Raw genomic sequence first — 16,113 nt, forward strand, 5'->3', positions numbered from 1 at the left:
ATGAACCCCTTATCAAGCAACTCTTGCAACCGAGTTTTCAACTCCTCAATTCGATGGGTGCCATCCTATAAGGAGCAATGGAAATGGGTGTGCATCTGAGTGTCTCAATAGCAAATTCAACTTCCCTCTCGTGGCAAACTGGCAATTCTTCAGAAACACATCCGGGAAGTCCTCATCGTGGATATGTCACATGATCCGCTTAGCTCGCCTAGTATCTACCACATGTGCTAAGTAGGCTTCACACCTTTTCTCATCGCTTTCTCAGCTATGGCTGAGATGACATTGGACAAGAAATCTGTCCTTTCCCCCACAACTGTGATCTCATTACCCCCAGGAGTTTTTAAAGAAATCCTCTTCAGTTTACAATCAACTATTTCCTGATGACGTGACAACCAGTCCATTACCAAAATCACGTCAAACTCATGGAAAGGCAACTCAATCAGGTCTGCCAAGAATTCATACCCCTGAATCCTTAACGGGCAACCCTTGTATACTTTGTTCACCACTACACTGTGGCCCAATGGATTAGTGACCAGAATGTCTTGGTCACTCTCCCCTACTAATATCCCCCTTTCTATAGGTAAGTTGATGCAGATGTATGAATGAGTGGATCCTAGATCCACCAATGCATGCACAGATGTATTGTAGAGGGAGAACGTACCCCTGATGACTTCCAAGGCATCTTGCTCCTCCTGAGCTCTCATGGCATAGGCTCTGGCAGGTGGTCTGCTCTCAGGCCTCTCTGCTGGCTCAGATGCAGGCCTCTGTGATGATCCCACTGCATCAGATTTGCCAGATTTCCTACCCCTTTGTGGTGCAGGAGCAGGTCTATCTGCTTGTATTGGAGCAGCTGTAGTAGTTCTGCATGGACAATTCCTCAGCTGATGCTCTGTCGACCCACACCTTAAGCAGGCACCAGTCACTCTCCAACACTCCCCCTTATGCCACTTCAGGCAATGTGGACATGCAGAAGATGCTGGGGCTGGTCCTCGACCCCATCCCTGGAGAGCTGCCCACTGATGGTGTGGACTGACCTCTCCTAGGGGTAAACTGTGTCTTGGGCCCTGAGACTGACCCTGACCTTGTGGTTGACCTGAACTCTGTGCAGGTGGACCCTTGATCTTCTTCCCAGATGCAGGAGATGAACTAGACTGACCTGGGCCCCTCTTCTGCTGTCTCTCTCTTCTGGTCTGCTCACTTATTCTAACCTTTTCAACCTTTATTGCAGCTTCCACTAACTTGGTGAAGTCGGTGATCCCCAAGGCAGTGATCATGATCTTTATATTGTCATTTAATCCCTCTTCAAATCTCTTACACCTTTCAGCTTCATTAGGGACTATCTCCCTTCCATAGCGGCTTAATCGACAAATTCCTTTTCATACTCGCCATCACGACTATCTCTCGCCTCAAAGTTAATGAACTCTCTTCTTCTCTCTTCCGTATACATTACCCACATATTTCTTTTTGAATTCAGAGTGGAAGAAGTCCCAAGTTATTACTTCGTCAGATTTCATCGACACCGTATCCCACCATTCATCTGCATCATCTTGCAACAGTGATACAACTGCTGCTAGATTTTGCTCTGGAGTGCAGTGGAGTTGTTTTAAAACCCTGCCTGTTCTGTTCAACCAATTTTCTACCGCAATGTAATCATCTTCTCTCTTGCCAAAGAAGTCCACTGCTCCAAATTTTCTTAGTCTTTCCAGGTGTGATTTCTGCTGTGGAGGTGGTGGTGGTGGTGGTGCTGGCATTACCCCAACCATTTGTTTGAAGAATTCGGCCATTTGCTGGAACATGGCCTGTGGAGGCTGAGCAGGCTCTGCTTGAGCTAGCGGAGTAAGTTCTCTCCTACCCTCAGTCTTAGCTGCTGCAGGTGGAGCATGACTCTCCACTTCTTCCTCAACTGCTCTCTGAGATGTAAGGTCCATATCCTATTCAAAATAACAAAGACAAACAGATCTGCATTAGTGTCACCTCGACTCCTACAAATGCAATGCATGGTATGGACTCAATCTAGGCCCAGAAACGCCTAAACCGTGCTCTGATACCACTAAATGTGATACCCCTTACCCGTCTACAGTATATCCGAGTAAGATATGTTACACGGTGTACCGGAACACTCTACTTTATCTCAATCATTTTTATTCTTCCTTAATTTACTTTTATCATAGTTTTGAATATAATTTATGAAATATAATTCATTTAAGTCATTTATTAAAATTATAATTTATTTCAGGTTCCGAAAATTTTATGGCAGAGTACCGGCTAAAAATGGAGATAACAGTTCTTCGGAACTTGTGAAAAACACTTCCAATAATCATATTCAATCATTCTCAAACTCCAATATCAAAATCTCAATATGTTTTTCAACAACATTTCCATTACATAATCATTCATCTCATGTAATAATCATGTAAAAGTCATAAATAAATATTCACTTTTCCATTCACAAACAAAATTTTCATTATTTACATGAACATCAAAATACATTACATAAGTTTCAATTACACAAAAGAAAATAAAAGTTAGTTACAAAATACCAAAATGAAACCTAGTGTCCTACCAATGCACTGAAGATGGTGAGGTGACACGGACACTATACAGAACTGCAGGAGGTCTCACCCAGCCTGTGGTCTACTGGGCTCTCGGTCAGTATCTCCAGAACCTACGCGTGGCAAAAGCAACGCGCTAAGCAATAATGCTTAGTGGTGCCAATGATATAATAAAAAGAAATAACAGAAAATAAATATGTAGTGAATGTATTAATGTCTCACGGTAAATAAATTTTCTTTGAGTATTTGTAGTCGTACTTATTTTGTACTGGTTATATTCATTATTTCATTACATTTATCCACTATCATTTTTGGTTGCCCAAGTAACCTATCTTCGACAATCGGATGGATAAACGGGTAACCGCATCGGGTATCTCGTACCTCGCCACACCATCGGTCACATATGCATCTCCCGGTGTCCAACAGAACAGCTAATAAGCTGTAATAACAATAGGCACAAGGCCAAATATCAACACAATGTCAGAATGGCTAAAAACCATAAAATCACAAAATGGCATAATGCCATGTGCAGTACTGCTAACTGAACCCTATTGGCATGCCAAACTATCCAAACCAATCTTGTTAGGTATACTAGGGCATTTGACACTTTTGAATCTTTCAATTTTTGAATTTCAAGTTTTGGTGTTACTATTCCCTTCATTAGTCAACAAAAATGTTGAATTTTGCAAAGAAAATAGGTACATTGGTTTTAACACTCCCAACATACCACATTTTGCATTCAAAATTTGTTGGTATTGGTTAACCATATCATTTCTAAGCTTAAAATTTATGGAGCAGAATTTTTAATTTTTATACCCAAATTTTACTATTCTATTAGTTGCTGTTGCAGTGGGAATTTGGGAAAATGATAAACATGAAAGTTGCTCCTTATTTTGTCTAGTTGAATTTATTTTTTTGAATCACTCCATTTGGAGTTTTGTAGTTCAAGTTATGGTCCAAAAACCACAACTGGCCGGATTGAAAAATTTCAGAACTGACCATATCTACAGTGCAGTAAACAGTAACTTCCACTCTCTTGTTGAATAGGTTCTGGTCATAATTTGGGGTAGGTTTCTTCATGAAAGTTGTTGGTCTATATCTTAGCTTGTTGATGTAAAAATTTCAGGTCAATTGGGCCATTCTACAATGAGTTATGGACAAATGAACAATCACTGTTCATTTGGTCATTCTGCAGCAACTGGTTGCAGGACACTCGGATTGGGGCAAGTTTTTGGTACACTTGGTTTGGTCTTATGGGCATGGTTTCTTCACCAAATTTGTGCCATTATGTGTTTAGTTTCATGTCCAATTGGCCAAACACCAATTGAACCTATACAGCCAAAGTTATGGCTGTCCAAACAGGCTGGACTCACAGCCACACCTGCTGCTCTCACTAGGCAGCATACCAAATCAGTTTGTCATGCTATAATTCCCTCCAAATTATGGTCAACTTACCTCAAATGGTCACTAATTAACCATTAGAATTTTCATTCACCATTACATAAGCAAAGTCCAAGTTTCTCTCCAAAACCCTAATTCCCCATTTCAAATTCACGCAACATACCTTAGTTAAACACACTAATTCATTATCCATATATATATATATATATATATATATATATATATATATATATATATATATATATATATATATATTTTAAACATCATCTCTAGTCCACTCTAAGCCCATCAAAACAATCAACCTTATCCCTTCCTTAGGGCTACCGAATTCCATGGTGTACATACACATAAGTTTTATTTCATTTAATTTACACTTTCATACTCATTTTAAGTCCCTAACATGGAATAAGAGAGATATATGCATAAATAAGCACTAACCTTTTTTAGCAGAATTTTCCCAAGCTTGAACTTCACTTTCTTTCTTTTTCTAGGCTGTCAAACACTTTCCCAAGAGGTATAGACAAGTTTTAATGAAAGATGTCTAGGGTTTAGTAGTGAGAATTCATGGGAAATGGAAGTGATGAAAGAAAATTTTTATGGAGGGAGATGGAAGAGAGGGTCACGGCTAGATGAAGAAGAAGAAACCAGAAATTGGTTTCTTAATTTGTCATTTTTCCCTTTTTAAAGAATTTTTAGTTGTGTTGTTGAATGGTGATTAGTGGAGGGCATTTAAATGACATCATAATGATGTCATAATTAGGAATTTAAGTCTTTTTCTTTTTCTTTCTTTTCTATTCATTTTTAATTTAATTTTTAGCAATATTTATTCATATTTTAGATCATAATAATTATTTACTTAACTGGACAGGTCGGCCAAAAATCGCCTCTGAAGGCAAAATGACCAAAATGCCCTTCGTTTGGCTTAACGGGTCAAAATTATCTGTACCGATTGAAAAATTTTTGTAAATATTTTATTGGCATTCTAATGCCATAGGAACCTCAATGACCCTTCTCTGGAGTCCCAAAAATTATTTTATGAATTTTTCCCCGGGTCTAGGGCTCCTAGTTGCGAGAACCGCAACTTCCCACTAGGTTACCCATCGCTAGGGCACCGGCTCATTTAACTTGGTTATATTTTATTTCTAAAATTTTTCCTAAATTTTTCTTATTAATATTTGAGTTAATTATGGTTCCTCACTTTAGTTTAAATATTTTTCCAGACGTTCTAGCTGTCCGGACCGACACTGGTCACCGGGACAGTAGAATGTACGGAATTGTTACAGGGAGGGTTTTACAAAACCAATAGCACGCCCTATGTACTAGCCTTAGACAGCAGTTCAAGCACCACTTCTCCCCTTTCTTTTTTGTTCCTGAAAGACTTTTAAGGCTTTTAGGACTCTAAAATAATGGTTTTTGCACCAAATATAAGTACGACAAATCAGAGTTTTGAATGGGATGACTTTACATTCAAGCAAGCACTTTACTTTTGTAGAGACCAAGGAAGAGATCGGTTTGACAAGATTGTTAGAAAAATTTCCAACTGAAGTTTTAAAAGTCCAAAGCTGTCATTCTCTTTTTCCTTATTTCTTCTTACATCTTCTCTTTACTTTTATTCAAACTTGATTGTAAAACTCACCATGTATGAGTAGTTTTCTTTTGTTCTAGAGTTAGAGATGTACCATTTTCAATTCAATTATGGATTTGGTGTGATTTTAATAAATTTTTTTTATTTAATCTCATGTATTTTTAATGCATGCTATATATTGGTACTGACCTTTAGATATTAATTGAAAAACTAAAAGTTAAAGATTAATATTGAAAGAACAAGATTTTGAACTTAGAGTTCTTGATATAGAGATAAGCTGGAATTACTTGTAAACCTAACCTAATTAGATCTTTATTTTTCCAATGCAAGTAATTTTTTTGTAATTTCAAGAAATCAAAATTTCACTTATTAAAATCTAAAAAACATAAATTAAAAAAGCTTAAGAAAAAATTTCAAAACAATTCTAAAAAATTCTTTACAAAAAAAATTAATTTTGGGAGAAGAATATATTTTTATACTATTTAACTATAAAGTTTAAATTAATGAATTAAATTATAAGATTTATCAAACTTCATATACTAAATTACTTAATTTTGAAAAATAACAACTATTGTAAAATTTTATCAAATTTAAAAGATCAAATTATAATTTATCAAATTCTAAAAATTTGGATTTATTTTCAATCCTTACTTATTTTCCTTGTTCATCCAAACAAGGGAAAATATCTCATATTATTTTCCAACGTTTTTTTTTTTTTTTCCTTTTCTTCCCTCCTTACTCACTCACATCAACAATGGGTTAAAAAAATCATTCACCTAAACCCACTAACATGATAAAATAAATAATGAACAATGCCATTTGATCTTCTTTTCCTTCGCTTCATTTTTTTTCTTTTTCTTCAAAATATTTTGATTTGAAACACACATATCATAATGTAATATTTAGAATTAAATAGTTGAGTGCAAATATAAATTAATAGAATGCAAATTGCACCCCTTAATGTAAGATAGTTTGACTAATTTATCTTGTTCTAAATACATCAAATACAAGACAAATTATTTTGTTTCTTGTTTTCAAATATATCACCAAATATAAATGCAACTATTATCAAATATATCCCATCAAATGTACGTGGGTCTTTATGAATCCACCGGGACCATTAGAGAACTAATTTTTTTTATTAAAAAAAAAAAAACAGAAGTAGTGACGTTAGAGGATGGAAAATAAGTTTGAAAAATATTCATGGACACAAATCAGTTAAACAATCACCGCTGCTACAATAATACACCCTTTACAGGAGGGATTTCACCCCAACAACTTGAATCTGATCCAACTTTGAACTATCATGCTAAGTTGTCAAGGTGAAAATGTCCTACTCTATCTTATTTTACAGACACTACAGAAGTTCTGTTTTTAATCTAATCCTGCCATCCTCAATGCATGATACATTTCATTCTTTACAGAAATTCCAGCTTCAGTAAACCTTTTCTGCTACAAAACAAAAACAAATTTCCTTTCCTCCTCGCCTACAAAGATAGCAAAAGGTTCTTGATGCTCACCTTAGGCTACAAGAATCAACACAAGTGTTTTCAAATGCGAACTACCTTCATTGCGACAGAGATGCTTGTCATGCATGTCTGGAGGCATTATCGTGCAACTGTGCTGTTCTCACATTGGGGTCATCCTGCTGCAAGGAAGAAAACCCAACAATGGGAATATTCCGTTAAGTAAAAATTAGATGATATTTTCCCAGCTGTCAGAGTACCACAACCGTATCCAGCCAACTCACCCGGATGCCATAACTGAAACCAGTTGGTGTACGGAAGAAATCCATCTGTCCCTGCATGAATAAAAATGTTGTCATTTGAATGCTGTAATGCCAGAAATTGAAAACAGCATCAGCAAATACAATACCATCCCATGCATGCTTTGTTGGGCATTGTAGTAACCATCATGACTTGGTGCTATTGAGTTCAACTGTCCCTGCAAATAGGAAACCCAAATTTCAAAATGAGCAACCATATGATGCTACATCAATGAATTAGAATATATTATTGATGTCAATTTTTGCATGGCATACCAGCCCCTGTATAGTCTGTTGATTCCCATAGAAATTATCCCGTGGCGCCATTAAGTTCAGTTGCACCTGCAGAGACACAAAACTCCAAATAAAGACAAAATCACTTGACTCCATTGTTAATAGGCTTATAACCTAAATTCACAGCACATCATACCATCCCTGGCACACTTGGTTGTGCTCCATAATAGCCGTCTAAGGTTACTGCTCTTGATCTTAATTTGTCCTACAAAATAAATCACACTAGTAAAAAGACACCATCTAGTTAAATTAGAATTGTTAAAGAATTCCTTTAACACAAAAATAATTAAATCAAACCATCCTGCATTAGTAAGAATGCATAAGACCAATCGCAATATAAAAATCATGGTTCAATAACAACAAAATATATAAATTAGACAAACCATTTGTTGCAAGCTGTCTTCTGCCCCAACAGTAGTAACCTCCTGCTCAGAGTTCACCTGCAGAAAAAGACGCCAGTCATTATCAATGAATCATGAAATGCAAGGAACAGAAGAATATGAAAAAGCATGCAAAGCATTATCCACTACACTGACCTTTCTTTTCTTAGTTGGATTCTTTTTCTTATTTGTCTTGTTCATACTTCTGCTTTGATTATCTTCCTCGATGCAGAGCAAACCATGAGTAGCTGAGGTACCAGCTTCTGCAAGAGTCTTGCTAGAATTATTAGCACTGATACAGTTTCCAAAGGCTTCTTCAAGAGCACGAAATGCAATATTGTAACTCTCTTGAGACAATGATCCCTCTTCACTCAATTTTAGTGCCCGTTGGCATAAGTCATTGTACCTTTGCACCCTTGATTGTACCTGTTCAGATTCTTCCCCCAAAAAATGTCTGCTCTTCACATCTTTTGTCCAACGTTTCAAAATGTACTGGGATGGAATTGCAGACTGTTGACACATCTGAAGAACAACCAGAGAATGTCTACAGAGATAACCCTTGTACTCGTATAGTCGGCATATGCAAGCCACTTCTGACCTTATCTGATTCCACACAACAGTAAAATCCTGGTGCTTTTCCAAATCTTGAACTCTAAAACTAACACTTGTCTCATCTTGGCTTTCCATTTTAGGGTGGCAAGCAGTTACACCCAAGACCTCAACTTGAAATTTCTTGAATACTGCATGTGTGTAGACCCCTGAAACACTCTTTTCCAAAGGCGATGGAGATTTTAATGTAGGTTGTTTATTCCATGTATCAGAATCTGCTTTTGCTTCCTCTTCATACCTGTCTTGTAGAATTGCTTCATACTGTTTCACAAACTCTTGCACAGTGGTTTTCTTATGCACATACTTATCAAAGTAGGAGTTTAGACTCTCAGACCGCAGAACGGTTGACATGCCAGCCAAAATAGCATCCCTCATGTAGATTGGCACCCACAGCTCTCGATCTTCAAACAATGATTGCATTACATCATTCTCTCTAAGCTCAAATCTATCAAGAATTTTCAACCATCTTTTTACAAACTCATCATTTGTCCATGACCTGAAGATGCATTTTTCAAATTTTGCCATAAAATTTTCATGCCGTTTAATTACTTGACTCAGATTTTCAGACACCTTCCCCAACATGTTCCACAAAAAGAAATAATGATGAGCATTTGGAAAGACCTCAGAAATGACCGATTTCAAGGCTTTATCTTGGTCAGTTATTATAACTTTGGGGGCTTGCCCACCCATTGCTCTCAGCCAAGTCCGCATTAACCAAGAATAGGTTGTTGCACTTTCTTCTGATAGCAGAGCACATCCAAGTAACATGAATTGACAGTGTTGGTTCACTCCAACAAAAAGAGTAAGAGGCATCTTATATTTGTTCCTAACATAGGTAGCATCAAAAGAGACAACATCACAGAAATTAACATAGTCATGCCTACTTTTGGCATCAACCCAAAACAAATTCTTCAGAAGTAGATCCTCACCCAGTTCAATGGCATAAAAGAAGTTGGAATTCAAACTCTGCATCTGTGTAAAAAAATCAAGTAAAATTTTGGCATCTGCAGCTTCTAGCGCCAAATTCCGACCCTTATCAAATGGATTTTTGGGGTCATTCTTCAAACCAATAACATTTTTATATTCAGCAAATTGTCTAGCCATTGCAGCATACATCTTTCTGGTTTGTTCACTCACAGCTTGGGCAGGTAAAAGCTCATGGTTGTGCTCCTTAACAAAACTATGGATAACCCATTTTCCATCTGGTCTTCTCTTAACATGCATGCTTGCTTTGCAGTCTGTCTTTGAACATGATCGCCGGCCAGTACCATTTTCAGGGTCTTGCTTGTTTTGTCTGGCACGTGGTCGATTAAAGGACTTGTCATACTCTCGCTTGGTACCATACCTAGAACAAGCAAACTTTGCATCAATGAATTCCCTTGATGTTTTTGAACGGCGGCTGTTTTGTATTGCTGTGTTAAATCCCATAGACCGAGCATATTCTTGATAAAAAGAATATGCTGCCCCATGTGATTCAAATTCCATACCAGAAAGTGGCTCAAGATTAGCTTCTTCTTTGAATTCTGCTGTTGGAGAACTCATGGCCCCACCTTCTATGGCATGTACCTCTTCTGCAACATTGACAATATTTCCAGTTACTACATCTCCATTATGTAGCTTGTCTTCACTCAACATATTGTCAATTCCATTTGGTTCTTCGTTGTCTTTGTCATGCTCACCAGAAGGCAACCTAAGATCAATGTCCATGACAATAATTTTTACCTTTTGACAAACACCACTATCAAGCACCTGGAAAGATAAAAGGGAAATCTTCATTCTAGAACATTTATATAACTACATAGTGTTATTCAACATTAGATGATGGTAATAATAAACAATTGTTAAGAAAATATAGTGTGTGTGTGTGTGTGTGTGTGTGTGTGTGTGTGTGTGTGTGTGCATATGTATAAGAAAGTGAGAACTAAAGATTTCTCCAAAGGCTTGTGGGCAATGATCAAAACACCAAGCATAATAGTAAAACTAATAAAGACTGCAAGTACTTTCTCCATCTCAAAGTACTCCACAACTAGAAAAGCAGAAAAATGTATCCACCTGTTCTAATTTTGAAGATTTATAAAACAGTTGATTTGAAAAGAGCAGAGTTAAAAGCATAGTAACAAAATAGTACAGCCAATTGTTTGGAAATTTCTAGTCCCGAAGTATAAGGCGTACATTTTTTGCATGAAAAAGATTTCTTCTACACACCAATCTAGAAGGTACACATATACTTGCATAAAATTCTTCTAGATGCTTCCCACAATACTGACCCTTCCATCTTGCAAAGTTTGCTCTTCCTGATCTTGAACTTATTCTGCAATCCACTTTACATTTTCTAAGCTTCATCTATGCATTGTAGTTCTTTACAATTTCTAACAAACAGTTATTTCTTTTACTTTCAAGGGGTGGCAAATGGGTGGGTTTGGATGGGTTTGTCAATGATCAATATACCCATTTATTACCAATTTAAAATTTATGTAGATACTAGGTACCCATACCCATTTTATTCTAACCCAACCATTTACACTATTAATGTTTAAATTGGTGACTAATAAATATGCCACCATCATCCACTGCCGCCAACACTGCACCATAAGCCAAACAAATTTATCTGGAAAACATAATAATGTATACAAAGCATCACTATGCTTGTTTTTACACACCTTGTCTATCTTAAAAACATTTTGTTTACTTGTTACAATATCTAATAGCTAAATAAGTGCTTAACTACACTTACAGAAGTTAGAAGAAATTTTTCTTTCTACAATAAGATACGAAACTTCACTAGATAATCTATAGAGGTTGCTCCAACACATACTAATCAACACACAATGTATTATAATAGTATATTGAAGAGCTAAAAAATAAAAATTAACCCTTATCAATTCATGATAGCATTGGGCATAGAAGTCTAAATCAGGAAACAGAACCAAAATTAATTGCTTTACACATGGCAAAATTAGGAGGGTCAGGCCATGAAAGATTTGGAAGGTCTTCTAATATGTCAAAATAATTTACCTATTAAACCCAGTATTTTCAAAACAAGCAATTCACAAGAAAGTTTTTCCAAATGATAATCTGGGGTTAGTTGTAGAAGCATGTTAGTAAAATGAATTAATGAAATGTATAGCAAGATTGTAACTAGCAAATGTACTTTAACCCTTAGAAAATCCCATAAGCCCTTTTAACTTATAAGCGGACGCATGCCGCCACAAAACAATTTACTATAAAAAAATAAATAATTTTAATGATTAATATAAACCAAGAAGAACATATAATGTTTAAAAATGCATAGATAAATATGTATAATCACAGATTTCAGATCAAAGGAAGAGAAGTCTAATATCAGACCGTACACTTAATTTGACTTCTTCCTTCAAACGTTTCAAGAAGTTTAAAGACTCCGGCAGATTTCAAAGATCAGATATGCAGGATTTTGTTAATTTCTACTTGTGATGCTGAATAAAGAAACAAAGGACCCACATGTAATTAAAATTGAACTTGAATAAAACTCAACTCAACTCAACTCAACTCAACTAAGTCTTTATCCCAAGAATTTTGGGTCGGCTATATGGATTCTTTTTCTCCATTCTAAACGATTTTTGGTTAAATATTCGGAAATGTGTAATGCTTCTAGGTCATATTGTACTACTCTCCTCCAAGTCAGTTTAGGTCTACCCCTTCTTTTCTTTCTATCCTCTAACCTAATGTGTTTTACTTGTCTAACTGGCGCCTCCATACGTCTACGCTTCACATGACCAAACCACCTCAATACTCTCATTACGGACTTTATCTAGTCTTGTATGACCACTCATCCACCTTAACATTCTCATCTCCGCAACTCTTATATTAGACACATATGACTCCTTCAGTGCTCAACACTCACTATCATATAACATGGCCGGTCGTATGGCTGTAAGATAAAATTTGCCTTTCAACTTATTGGGAATTTTGCGATCACATAAAACTTCCGTGGCACTTCTCTACTTCAACCATCCGGCTTTAATCCTATGACTAACATCCCCCTCACATCCCCCATTTACTTGAAGGATTGAGCGGAGATATTTAAAGTGATTATTTTAGAGCAGTACCACTCCATTCAAACTAACTCCTTTCCTATCACCAGTTTGGCCTTCACTGAACTTGCAATGCATGTATTTTGTCTTCGTTCTACTTAACTTAAAACCCTTTGACTCTAGAATACTTCTCCAAAGCTCTAACTTTCTATTAACTCCTTTTCGCGTCTCATCTATCAGAACTATATCATCTGCAAACATCATGCACTAAGAGATACTCTCTTGTATATGTTTCGTCAATTCATCAAAAACTAATGTAAAAAGGTAAGGGCTGACAGCTGAACCTTGGTGTAATCCAATTGATATAGGAAAATCTCTTGTATCCCCTCCCACTGTGCGCACAATAGTAGTTGCTCCTTCATACATATCTTTCAACACTTGTATGTACCTAATAGATACCCTCTTTTGTTCTAACACTCTCCATAAGATATCTCTTAGAACACTATCATAAGCCTTCTCCAAATCGATAAAAATCATTTATAGATCTTTCTTCACATCTCTATATTTCTCCATCAAGCTTCTAATGAGAAAGATCGCTTCCATAGTTGAACGACCAGGCATGAGGCCAAATTGATTGAAAGAGATAGAAGTGTCGTGACGTAGTCGATGTTCCACAACTCTCCCATAACTTCATAGTATGACTCATGAGTTTAATTCCTCTATAATTTGAGCAACTCTGTATGTCTCTCTTATTTTTAAAAATAGGTACTAAAATACTCCTCCTCCATTTCTCAGGCATTTTCTTTGAGTTTAGAATCTTATTAAACATTAAAAACAGTACAAGTGAAAAAGTTTATAATCAGGCTATTCAAAAACAGAAATCTGTTTTGCTTCCATCTTGAAACTCATGATCCTCCAAACAATTTAACAAACTTATTTTGCTATAAACTTCACACCTTTAAGGATCATCCAACAGATTTAGCTACAAGTTACTCTCATCTTGAATTAACTTACAAAACCCAGTTACATAACTTCTAATCACATAATTTCCTTCACTGATTTTTATGAATAAAAATCCAATAATATCAGCAATGAAAGAAGCACAATTTAGCATGAACAGACCACAAAATTCTCTGTTTTGCCTCAACCAGTTGAAGCTCATAAGTTATAACTAACATAAATACAAGAAAGAAAAAATGTAAGTGGACTTATATGACACCAAATTCTCAAATTTGGTTTTTGTCCGTACAAAGACTTTCTGTAGTCAAACGAAACTACAGCTCTCTCTCCCTCCCTCTGTCCCTCCCTCCCTCCCTCCCTCTTAGTCATATTACAAATAGATCATATGGTCTAGTAAGTTCAAATTACACTGATTCCCAGTCTCATCTTATCTTTCATTTTGCTGCGTGTTTCAATCTTTCATTTTGCTGCGTGTTTTTCAGTCTCATCTTATCTTTCATTTTGCTCTGCGTGTTTCAATCTTTCATTTTGCTGTGTGTTTCTCTGTGAACTCTCTCTCTCTCTCTCTCTCTCTCTCTCTCTCTCTCTCTCTCTCAACTTTTCTATGTTACATATAGATCATAAGGTCTAGTGAGTTAATTACATAGATTCACAATCTCATCTTATCTTTCATTTTGTTGTGTTTTCTTTCTTGTGAATTATTAGTTGGGTAAAGACATGAGTACTCAAGTTCCAATTAAGTAAGACCATTTGCATAAACAATTAATTCTCTCTTTCTCTCTCTCACTCTCAGGTAATGTGCTAATCCAATTGGATTTTCAAGAAATATAAAAAATAATAATAATAATAATAATAATAATAATAATAATAATAATAATAATGGAACATTTCCAAAATTGCTAGAGATTTCTCTTCAACTTTTAACTTGAAGAAGCCGATTCCTTCGTGATTAACCACCAATTAAATACTGCGATTCTCTCTTGCCCTTCACAATTTCCTTTGCACAACCTTCCTGTTTGTTTTGTTTCTTCACAACAAGAATGAGAAAAACCAGGCAACAACAAATTGAAACTTGATGTCTTTGTTTTAGCAATTACAGCAGTCCCATTCTGATTAAAATTAACTATAAATAAAAAAATGATAGAAATTAAATCATATATGTCATGATCTGAATCTCCTCCATGATATTTACACAAACAATTTAATGACAATTCGTTGAGATAATAAAAAAAAAAAAAAAAAAGAGAAAGTGTTCAATAAAAATACCCAAGCAGACTATGTAGCATCTCAATTGACACAAGAACAAAACAAGAAATGATAATTCTACTAATTTCAACAACAAAACACCCATTATTAGTTCAGCAGTTTCTGGCATCAATCTATTGTAGTATCCTCAATAAAAATCCCCAACTTAGAGTAATGAACTAGCATTTTCAACACTAAATTACTAAAATTCATAAAATTATCGGCATAAACAAAATCATTCAAGCTCAAAACTCAAAACACAATAGAAAAAACTCGCTCCCTAGGAGGGTTGTTATCTCACAGAAAGTAGGTTGAAGAAAGAACCCACGAGAGGAATAGGTTAAAACGCACCTTAGCTACAGATTAGCCACTAAAATTGTCGCCGGAAATTGGAAGCAGGTGTCGTTTTGGGATGAGAAAATTGTTGCAGCTTGCCGTAGAAGAGAAAAAATTGTTGCTGGATATGAGAAAATTTTGTCCTGTTGGGGAGGGTTGAGAAACGAGGGTCGCGGGGAGGGGGGGCGTGAGACAGACAAGTTTATTGTCAGATTTAATTTTTAGATTTTTCATTTTTTTTTTTTTTTAATGAGTATCCATACCCGAGTCAATACAGTATTCGCCACCCGCTGGTAATTCAATCTTTCTTTTGGGTGGGGTCGTTTAAACACACGCGCCCACGCCAGTAACAAAACACACCCTTATAGCCCGAGTGAGAAGTTATTTATTATAATTCAATTTATGTTAAGATTTTAGAAAATTATTACCTGTGTATAAAAGAATTTTTGATGCACTAAATATATTAAAAAATTATATTATTTTTTTCTCACATGTGAATAGAATACAACCATGTTAAAAATACTAAGATTCCAATGTGAAATAATAAATTGTGTTTTTCTAACATTTAATTGAACCAATTGTAAGAATCATAGCATAGTATAAAAAAATCTTTCAGAAGTAACACCCTTTCTTTGAGTTCTCACACCCTTACACCCTAGTGTTGTAACACTTCGAATCCCTTTTCCCTTCAATCCAACCCTTTCCCACCCTTTTTATACTTCTCCCTTCAACCTTATGTACCCTAAAGTGATCTTCCTCAACATGACCACAGTGTCAAACCATGAATCAAATGTTTTGGACCTCATCAACAAATTTCAGAGTCTCACATGTAAACTAGTGGTCCTTGAGCTTATAACCACTATAGAACATGGATCATCTCTCCAAAAATGGATTCTCGTGGGGAAAATCATTTCTCACAAAATTTTTAGTGTATGAATTATGAGAACTATTCTGACCAAGTCCGGGAACTCTA

The 16,113-nt window shown here is 35.9% G+C and overlaps 1 protein-coding gene across 4 annotated transcripts; it reads right to left on the reverse strand.

The window, feature by feature from the left end:
- Positions 1–6,723: 6,723 nt before the first annotated feature.
- On the reverse strand, positions 6,724–15,355 carry LOC110669026 (protein FAR-RED ELONGATED HYPOCOTYL 3). 4 transcript variants are annotated; one of them, XM_021830586.2, is made up of 9 exons: positions 15,156–15,355; positions 8,134–10,335; positions 7,981–8,037; positions 7,734–7,802; positions 7,580–7,645; positions 7,414–7,482; positions 7,289–7,339; positions 7,104–7,183; positions 6,724–7,025 (listed from the first exon to the last, which is right to left on the reverse strand). In XM_021830586.2, the coding sequence occupies exons 2-8, from the start codon at positions 10,291–10,293 to the stop codon at positions 7,127–7,129; spliced, it is 2,529 nt and encodes an 842-aa protein (XP_021686278.1). In that variant the 5' UTR covers positions 10,294–10,335; positions 15,156–15,355; the 3' UTR covers positions 6,724–7,025; positions 7,104–7,126. The 4 variants fall into 4 exon arrangements, with proteins under 4 accessions (XP_021686278.1, XP_021686198.1, XP_058000014.1 ...); XM_021830506.2 differs by having other exon boundaries at positions 7,104–7,186; XM_058144031.1 differs by having other exon boundaries at positions 6,724–7,183.
- Positions 15,356–16,113: the final 758 nt, after the last annotated feature.

Source organism: Hevea brasiliensis, chromosome 3 (assembly GCF_030052815.1).
Source record: "Hevea brasiliensis isolate MT/VB/25A 57/8 chromosome 3, ASM3005281v1, whole genome shotgun sequence".
NCBI classification, from domain to species: domain Eukaryota; kingdom Viridiplantae; phylum Streptophyta; class Magnoliopsida; order Malpighiales; family Euphorbiaceae; genus Hevea; species Hevea brasiliensis.

Bases quoted from the DNA above. Each gene is read 5' to 3' on its own strand.
- LOC110669026 (XM_021830506.2), bottom strand. From the start codon at position 10,293: ATGGACATTGATCTTAGGTTGCCTTCTGGTGAGCATGACAAAGACAAC. The intron at 8,038-8,133 runs GTCAGTGTAGTG...CTTTTTCTGCAG, and splicing joins ATCCAACTAAGAAAAGAAAG to GTGAACTCTGAGCAGGAGGT. The intron at 7,483-7,579 runs GTATGCCATGCA...TCCTATTTGCAG, and splicing joins AACAGACTATACAGGGGCTG to GGACAGTTGAACTCAATAGC.